General features: G+C 38.8%; 1 protein-coding gene across 1 annotated transcript in view; it reads left to right on the forward strand.

Moving 5' to 3' along the window:
- Positions 1 to 9874, forward strand: part of PTPRD (protein tyrosine phosphatase receptor type D) — a 366121-nt gene that overhangs the window by 217051 nt on the left and 139196 nt on the right. The window contains exon 5 of the mRNA XM_050987010.1: positions 8632 to 8820. Within this exon, the coding sequence (XP_050842967.1) occupies positions 8632 to 8820 (189 nt within the window). The remainder of the gene's footprint in view (positions 1 to 8631; positions 8821 to 9874) is intronic.

The following is a 9874-nucleotide window of genomic DNA, read 5'->3' on the forward strand; positions in this document are numbered from 1 at the left end:
CTTCAGAGGTTTAGCATTTCTTTTCCTAAACATGTGATACCTTGATGTTAAACAACCACATCCTCTGCCTTTGTTTCATTACCTCAGACGCTGAGTCCTCTCCATGTGTTAGATAAGGGACATCTGGTAGAGATGCTTGCATTCCCTACATTTTTGTTTGTTTGTTTGTTTGTTTTTTTGTTGGGTTTTTTGGTTTTTTTGAGACACAGCTTTTTGTATTCCCTCTTACATTCCAAATGAACAGAACAGACAGAGATCCAAAATTTCAATCATAACCAAATTTGGACTTATTGATGTTCAGATGATATGCTCTGCTCTAAGCTATGACATGCCTGTGTACAAATCTGAGAATAAACCCTTATTTTGAGGCTTGTGTTTTCATATGAGTGATGAATCTACAAATATTAATTCTTGTTGTTCAGGTGTCATGTCATAGTTAAAGCAGAGTGAGAGGTGTTTCATTGTTCATGTGAGTGAGACAGGTCACTTTGGGAAAAGCTTGCTATGTGCAGTCTAATTTTGCACATTTTGAGAACTGCTGAAAGGTTCAAATTCCTTTTTCTTTATTAGAAGATATCTAATTTCAAAGGCTCAGTGCACTCATTTGTTAAAACAGAGAACTTATTTAAAGCTAAATGCTAATAACAATGAATGTTAACTGACTTAATGCAATGTGAAATTGCTGCTTCAACATTCATACAAATGATAATTCAGTCTAAGTGGCTCTGTGTTCTGTTATATAGACATTACTTTGCAATTTGCAGGGTAATTGCATACAGAGCTACTAAACAAATTTGTTTTCTTTTGTATCAAAATGTGCTTTGCACATCTCTTCTGTATATGAAGGTACTTTGAAATGCATGGGTTTTGATGGGATGGTATGGACAGCTGTTCTTATGTTGAATTTTTACTGATCATCTTATCAATGTCCAATTCACTTTCCTCATGTGCTAAAATAGTGTGAAATTAAAGAGAACTCCCAACCAGTACCGAGATCTATTATTCTAGTGTAGATATTACCCTGCTTTACTGATGTACAACACCACTAAGTATCCATCTGTATATAGCAAATTTGAACAAAGGATCTCACAAAATAATTTATTGTGTGTTCATAATTACTTCTATTTGCCAAAATTTGCCTTGTAAAGTGTTTCAGTATGAATAATGTTTATTAACTGGCACTTCTTCTCTGATGCTTTATATATTTTAAATCCAATTTAATTTTTATGTATAATTAGAATTGGCTCTGGGTTTTTTTTTAATTCCTTTATATCCATGGTTCTTCAATAATAGTACAGAATACCAGCTTCATTGCAAAATGGTGATTTTGGTTCCTTTCCTAGTCTCTTTGATTTTACTGTTCTCAATCCTGCATTCAGTTCAGAAGGAAGAAGAATGATTTTGAATAATACGGTCATGATGTCAAAACCATGCAAATTATATGCTGCTGCCATCTGGAATAGTGAAAATAAAAGCTTTATTTACACTGTTCTTTGAAATAATAAACTTTATTGTGGTAGTTTATCTTCAGTATCTATAATGTATTCTGGGAATGCTCCATGTGTGCCTTTTTATTCTGTGAGCTGCAGAATGACTAAAATTTGCCTGTGGCAAACCTATCAGTGAATCTTGAAATAGATTCACTTTCTTTTCTTCCTGAATAGAGTAGAGAACCACCTTCCATTTGCACAATAAGAATAATTGGTTTACATAAGCAAGATTTTCAAGAGCTTCAGTCAAGTGGTAAGAGTATGTATTTTAGCTAGGTAGATTACACAGATTTAACTTTAGGGTAATATTCTGTTCTACATATGAATATGAACTCCAGATTAATATTCTGGAACATGGACGTTCCAATGGTGAAAATAGTTACAAATTAAACACTTAACAAACATATTAGCCAGTTTTCTTGGCAACTGTCTGGCCTTGAGTCCTGGTGCTATTACCTTGCCTTTATAGTCCAAAACTGAAGTTATAAAAATTTGCTTTGGATACTTCACATTTGTACTTCATATCTGTATCATAGTTATATCATCACATTGTACTGTAACTCAGAAGACTATTCACACTATTCAGTCTTTCTTTTTAAATCATGATTGTGATTGCCAGAGTGATTCAGTAAGGTAGCTACGCAGAATTTAAGAGTTCAAGACTCAATCTGTTTCTAAAAGCTAACACTCTTCTTGCTGCCAGCAGGGCCTACGCGTGGTCTGAAAGTAACCTTTTACAGAAAAAGTAGTCCAAATGTTAAGAAGCTGTGGCACAAATCCTAACTAAATATGGCTGTCTCCCTCTTTATTTAGCTGTGTTGTATATATGACATTCAGGTTTAACCACCAAGGGTCAAAGCCATTGTACTGAAATCCTCTTCTTTCTTTGGGTGCAGCTTTTGTATACACAGAGTCTTGACAATAAACCTTCATAGCTTGAGAAGTTCCGTTCCTGAAATTTTATTAAATAATCACATCACTAAAAAAAAAAACCCTAAAAAAATCTCAAAATTGCACCTTTTTTTTTGTTAAGATGAGAGGAAATAGAGTTAAGTGATAAGCAGAACAGAATTTATAATATGTAGTTGTGGCACAGCTATAATTTTTTCAACCACTACCACTTAAAGATAAGTATGCTTTCTTCTTTTGGTAGAGCATAATTTTAACTTGTGGCTATTTTCAAGATACCATTCCATGAAAATTACTGTTCACACAAAACCACTGAGTTTGAGCCTCTAAATGCTGTTGCATTTAGGAGGGTAAGCTCATCTCTAGGACAAATGCAGCAACAAGTAAAATTACGTATTTTACATTTGTTTTAGGTAGACTTATGTTGAAATCTGAATGTAAAGGCTAATGTGCTTTTTCCAATTAAGTTTCTTGGAAGGGAAGCAATTACTAAACTGGCAGCAAGGACATTGCTTACAGAACACAGAATCATGGAATCATAAAATGGCCTGTGTTGGAAGGCATCTTAAAGATCATCTATTTCCAAACCCTCTAGAATACACAGGGATGTCTTCCACTAGATCAGATTATTCAGAGCCCTGTCCAACCTGACCTTGAGCAATTCCTTTCCAGGTTCAATTCCAGCTTCACCTAGGCCTTCCTGACCTCATTCCTACCCAACCATACTTCATCTCTCTACTCCTCTTCGGTCACCACCCATTCTAGCTTCAGCTACTTCTTTTGTCCCTTTGCTTCTTTCCCTTCAGTCTGACCAGCAGTTCCCTACTCAGCCCTGCTGTTCCCTTGCCTTCCTTGCTCAGTTTCTTGCTCCTGGAGATTGCCAGCTCTTGTGCTTGCTTGGAAAACTTCCTTAAAGATCTGCCACCTCTGGTCCACTCCCTTATCCCTGGGAGAAGTCTCCCAGTGGATCTCACTGGCTGTCTCCTTGAAGAGCTGGAAGTCTGCTTTCCTAAAGTTCAGGGGCCTAACTTTGTTCCTCACGTGGCCCACACCCCTCAGGACTGCAAACTCCAGCAGTGTGTGATCACTGCAGCCCAGACTCCCTCCAACCCCGATGTTCAGGATCAGCTCGCTTCCACTGGTGCCCATCAGAAGCAGGACCGTATCCCCTCTGGTAGGGCTGCTGTCTGTTCCTTTGCTCCAGAAGGTATCCCTCATGCTTTCCAAGAGTCTCCTGGCCTGCCTGCAGCTTGCTATGCTGCTTTCCCAGCAGATTTTGGGATGGTTGAAGTGCCCCAGGAGGACAAGAGCCTGTGAGCATGATGCCTCCTGTAGCTGGAGCAAGAAGGCTTCATCAATAGGGTCCCTTTGATCAGGAGTCTGTACTTAAAACCATCCACAAGGTTCCCTTTGTTGCTTCAGTCCCTGATCCTTACCCACAGGCTTTTGACCTGCTGGTGGCTGCTCTTCAGAGACAGCTCTTCACACTCAGTCTGCCTCCTGATGTAGAGGGCGACCCCTCTGCCTCTCTCTTTCCTCACCTGTCTCTTCTGGAGAGCCTGTAGCCATCAGCAGTCACACTCCAGTCACATCCCGGCAGGTTTCAGTAATGGCAAGAAGATCATAACTTTCTGGCAGCTCAGTGGCTTCCAGCTTCTGTTTGTTGTCCATTCTGTGTGCCTTGGATGAGCAATGTCAAACTGATTGAATATACAGAGAGTTAAAAAATGATCCACAGCAAGGCAAGTTCATTTTGTTACATTCTCTCTTAAGGGCTCATATCGTAACCTCTCTCTGTTATTGTTTTCTACATTGTTCAGATCATACACTGACAAATAACTTCTGTGGAGTCATGCAGCAATTGGAAATTAAACTGATGCAGTACTAAATGCATTCTTTTATTGTCAATAATGAAATTCAGCACCTTTAAGACAAATAACAAATTCAAAGAATGTGGCCTATGTCTGAATCACTTGTATCTGTCATCCTAAACAAAATACGTATTACATGTATAAGTCACTAAGCCACAAGGACAGAAAAATCTGACCTTTAATGGCCTCTAAAAATGACAGTACCAAATGTCTTTGAGAAGGTCAAGTCTGATTTAAATTGTTGACGAATTGGAAACTAATTGACTAGAACTGAATACTGTAGTTTAGAACCTAGTGAGCATATTAATGATAAAATGAAAATATTTTTCAGGCCACCTCAGATAAAATTATAGAGGTACCAATATAAAAGAAAATGGTAATAGTTACGTTCCTCATACTGTGGCTGAGATGCTGTTGTTCAACAATTTGCTGCTCAGCTTTGTTTTGTAAAGTGTTTGCTGTCTGTCATACTTGGTATCACTAAAGTGTAAAGACAGTAGTACAAATCATTAATAAACTAAGAGAAAAAAGTAAATAACATCCTAAAAAATAAATCCACCATGATAAGGCCTCCCATTAGAAATTTCTGTATTTCCCCTGTCCGTTCGATTTTGTATATCTGGGTTTATTGCCAGATACCTGAAAGCCAGGTTGGATACCAGCCACAACTGTCAAAAATATAACAGTTCTGGGTATTTTAATGTTAGATTGCGATGTTTCTCATGAAAATTTCATGAAGAGCATTCATTCAAAGAGATTGTATGCATAAGGCAGATGGATGGAATTTAATTGCCCTTATTAAAAATAAGACAGGGAGGCTCTTTGCTACTTCATCCTATTAACATTCAAGATAGATTATCTTTGTTGTACACTTAGGTATTTGCAAAAGGGACTCTAGGGTTTTCTGTATAAGCCAAGTAGAAAGGTAAGGTCATAAAAATCCTGTTGTGTGTCACAAGTCAAATCTTGTCAGCTAATAGCAAAGCAAGGACTTTTATAAGCAGACATGAAGCATACCTTTCTTTGGGAAGAGCCTGTGCCTGGTGAATGATTTGACATTTATCAGCTGATTGGTAGAAATCCCAGTTCTGAAGAGCCATGAAAGCTTTCTAGACAGCTGTGTTCACTGTACCAAGGCCCTGGAATTGCTGGTGAATTGGGTGCAGATTATTTCTCCTCTGTTCTTCCAGTTTTAGGTATTAGCATTGAAAGAAACAGATGGACCCATATGATTCAATGACTAGTGTCATCACCAAAATGTTGATTTCTTTGATAATGGGATGGCCTATATATGTGGCACCAGCTTGCTGAATGAAGGTGGGATTCAGCTCTCTCTAAGGGGGAAGAGACTCTTTGGTGAAGGGCTAGCAGGGCTTATTGATAGGGGTTTAAATTAGATGTGACAGGGGAGGGAGATACCATCAGGTTTAATAGTGATAAGGTGTGGAACATGCCATCCCACACAAACTGGTAAGATAGCTGAGCCATAAAGAGCCTGGAGAGGGTATGCAGGTCAACAGCAGAGCACCAAGACAGTCCAGCCACACCAGACAGAAAATCAGCTTTGCTGGGGAGCAACTTAAAACCCCTTTGTGCTAACACATGGGTGGTGCTAGAGCTGTGTGGATGCCTGCAGGTCAATGACTTTAATTGGCATCATGGAAACACAGGGACCTCTCTTACGACTAGAGTGTTGGGATGAAAGAATGGAGCCACCACACATCATATTTGAAAATTCGTGGCAGTCAGGTGAAGTTCCCACCAACAGGAAAGGGGAAAACATGACCCCACTTTTGAAAAGGGAGATAAGGAAGACCAAAGAACTACACGCTAAACAGTCTCACATCAGTACCTGTAGAGGTCATGGAACAGATCCTCCTGGAAAATGTGCTAAGAGACACTGAAAATAGTTAGGTGACTGGCGACAGCCAACATGGCTTCACTAAAGGGAAATCATGCCTGACAAATTTGGTGGCCTTCTAGGAGTGTGTCACAGTAGTGTTGAACAAGGAAGGGCAGCAGAAATTATCTATGTGGATTTGTGTGGAGCATTTGGCACTCTCCCAAATGTCATCCTTGTCTCTAAACTTGAAAGGGATGAATTTTGAGAGGTGGATAAAAAATTGGCTGGATGATGGCACTCCTAGAGTTGCAGTCAACAGCTCAATGTCTAGCTAGAAACTAGTGTCAGCTGAGGATCCTCAGGGATTTGTATTGGGACCAGTGCTACTTGCACCTTTGACAGCAACATGGACAGTGGGATTGAGTGCTCCCTTAGAAAATATGCCAATGCCACCAAGCTATGTGATGGGGTCCACACACTGAAGGACATGGATTGACCTTAACAGGCTTGAGAGGTGGACCCTGAGGAAGTGCAACAAGGCCGAGTGGAAGGTTCTGTACTTGTTTTGGGGTCATTCCAAATAATTATACAGACAGTGGAAAACATATTGAGGCTTACCCTGGGAAGAAAGACAGGATGTTGGTGGATGAAAAGTTTGATATGACCCTGCAATGTGCACTCGCAGCTCAGAAAGCCAACCTTATCCTGGGCTGCATCAAAAGAGGCATGTCCAGGAGGTCAGTAGATATGGTTATACCTCTGTTCTTTTGTTGTGAGACTCCCACCTGGAGTACTGTGTCCAGATCTGGAGCCTCTAACACAAGAAAGACTTAGATTAGTTAGAATGAGTCCAGGAGATGACTGGTTGATGTGGGTCTGGAATACCTCTTCTACAAAGAAATGCTGAGAGAGTTGGGGCTGTTCTGCCAAGAAAGGAAAAAGCTCTGGAAACCTTGTTACACTTTTCAGTACCTGAAGGGGGGCTACGAGAAGGCAGGAGAGAAGCTTTTCAAAAGGGATAGGAAATGGGAGATCTTCCTTAAGCTGAAGGAGGGTAGGTTTTTATTAGATCTTAAGAAGAAAAGCTTTACTCTGAGGGTAGTGAGGCACTGAAATAGGTTGCTCAGAGAGGTTGTGGATCGCCCGTCTCTGAAGCTGTACAAGACCAGGTTGGATGTATCTCTGAGTAAATTGGTCTAGTGGAAGAGACTTCTGTCCATGGCAGAGATGTCTAATGTAGATTTGGTTTAAGGTCCTAAACCCCTCTGTTATTCTATGGTTATCTATGTGCACCAGTATTGCAAGCAGTTAAGTAGCTCATGAGCAGCATCACACCTCAGCAACTACAAAGATCTCTAGGCTGTGTGTGCTTGCTATACATTTTTTCTGAAAAGTCTGAAGACTTATCTGACATTGAAAATGCGACATTTCTTAACTAAAGAGAATTGATGTTGAACAATTTCTCCTGTTAGTTTTGTCCCCTAATCAATTGCAAGTCAGTAATGATTAGTCAAGACATTAAATAACATGTGGCTTATAGTTGGTGTTGATCCTCTTTCTTTGGTTATTTTTGATTTTCTTTTATGAATGGAATTAGTATTATTTTGCAATAAAAATATTTTTGCCATTGCAGTGGAAATGAGGAGCAAGACTGTTTATTTCAAACAGGTTATTTTAGCTATGTAAACTTGATTTCTGAGAAATTTTCTGATCCTACTGTGCTTTCAGTTTTACTTGCTAGCAGGTGTCACATTATGAAGGCCAATTACCCTTGTACAATATTTTTTAATATTTCAGTATTAACCACACTAGCATGAGGATTTTGGGCTGTACCTGAGTATTTAATAGACACTGTTGTATCTATTCAATATCATTGTGAGCATTGTGCCGCTTTAACTTTACTATCCACACAGCTCCATTGTTTAGAAATATTACTCAGTGTTTTGCAGTCATATAATGCATTCATCTTCACAGCATTCCCTTGTAGCAGTAAAGCACTATCAAGTCCATCTGTAAGATGGACAACCAAAGCACAGGGGTGATAGATGTTACTTATCTGCTGTTGAGCAAGAAACATAACTTAGGTTGAAGCAAGAAACATAACTTAGGTCTTCTGAGTTAGTGGCCAATTCTTACACTGCATGATGATCCTTCTTTGTGTCCTTCTCTGGTATAAAGAGGAGTTTTCCGTAAGGTTGGTAGATTTGATAATGGTAACTTGATATGTCACATAAAATAGTAAGGACTCTTGCAAGAAGGGCAATATCAGTGTTGTATGGTACCATAGTATGAGTCCAATGATTGCATGCTAGGTAGTGTATATCATCTGATTTTATAATTATAAAGTTTATAGCCATTTTTAATGAACTTTTTCTTTTGTACCAGCATTTTGATCAATTGTTTGTTGTTTACAAATAATTAGGTGATCACTGAATGTTAAGGAGGATGATGATTCGGTCTTTCATGCAGCACTGCACAACTGACGTGAAATCCCTCAATTTATAAATTTCTTTTTCAGAGGATCAAATTCCTCGAGGTTTTCCAACCATTGATATGGGCCCACAGCTGAAGGTGGTTGAACGAACTCGTACAGCTACCATGTTATGTGCAGCCAGTGGCAATCCTGATCCTGAAATAACTTGGTTCAAAGATTTCTTACCTGTTGACACAAGCAACAACAATGGCCGCATCAAGCAGCTACGCTCAGGTAGGGTCTTGTTACTGTTTCCACCGACGCCCAGAGTTGTTCTCTCTCACTTTTTCTTTCTTTTCTTTCTCTTCCTTTTTTAAAAAACTTTTATTTATAGGTAATAATTTCTCTTTCCCCTCTCCTTTTCTGTGTTACTGAGTGTGTTGTCCATGTCTGTGATGTTGTCATAGCTTTCTATAGAGTCTGTCTCTATGTGTTTTGCAGCTTCTGTTTACTCCACATTGCTCACTGCTGTGACTGTATTTTTTGATAATTTTTTTCTTTACTGCTTTTTGCAGTACTTGATGGATCCATTTTCTCCTCTTTCTTTCTTCTTTCCTTTTATTTTTTTTAACAAATTTATTTCAACATTGGACTTCATTCAGAAATTGCAAGGAGTACCAATGGTTATATTCATCAAAACCAAAACCTGCATTAGACACTTCAATTAAAATCTAAAATGTGTTTATTGCTGTCTTTTCCACATTTGACTTCACCAAAGATTAGCCAGTTTGGACACATCTTCTTTCCTCTCACAAATAGATAAAGCACAGTACTTCTTCCTATGCAGATTTATACCTGAAAAAAAAAAAAAAGGAAATGAAATCTTTGGGAAATCTATGGAACAAAGTTGGGGGTTTTTTGCTGGCTGAGCATTTTTCCAACACATTTAGCCACAGTAGTGTGCGTCCACGCTAAAGCTTTATGAATCCTATATTTTCTGGATCTACAGAAGTCTGCTTTTGGTGTAGATTCCAGCTTTTGCTGCTCTCTCTCTCTCTTTGCCCCTTGCACCTCCCTAGCAGTTCTCTCACTCTCCTCCTGCCTTAGTTTATTCTTTTGCTCTCTTTAGATTAAAAACCAAACAAAACAAAACAAAACCAGAAACAGAAAAACAAATCTCTAAATTTATCGAGTTTATTGCTTATCCCAAAATAAGATCAGATCATTGATCTCTGGGATATAATGAACTTTTTTCTTCAATAATTGTAGTAGATATCGTTGTAGAATCTAAGTTGTTTAATCACGTGTCTTCCCAGAATTCTCAGCTTTTGACCTGTCCTGTGATGTT

The sequence above is a fragment of the Serinus canaria genome, chromosome Z (assembly GCF_022539315.1).
Source record: "Serinus canaria isolate serCan28SL12 chromosome Z, serCan2020, whole genome shotgun sequence".
Classification (NCBI taxonomy): Eukaryota; Metazoa; Chordata; class Aves; order Passeriformes; family Fringillidae; genus Serinus; species Serinus canaria.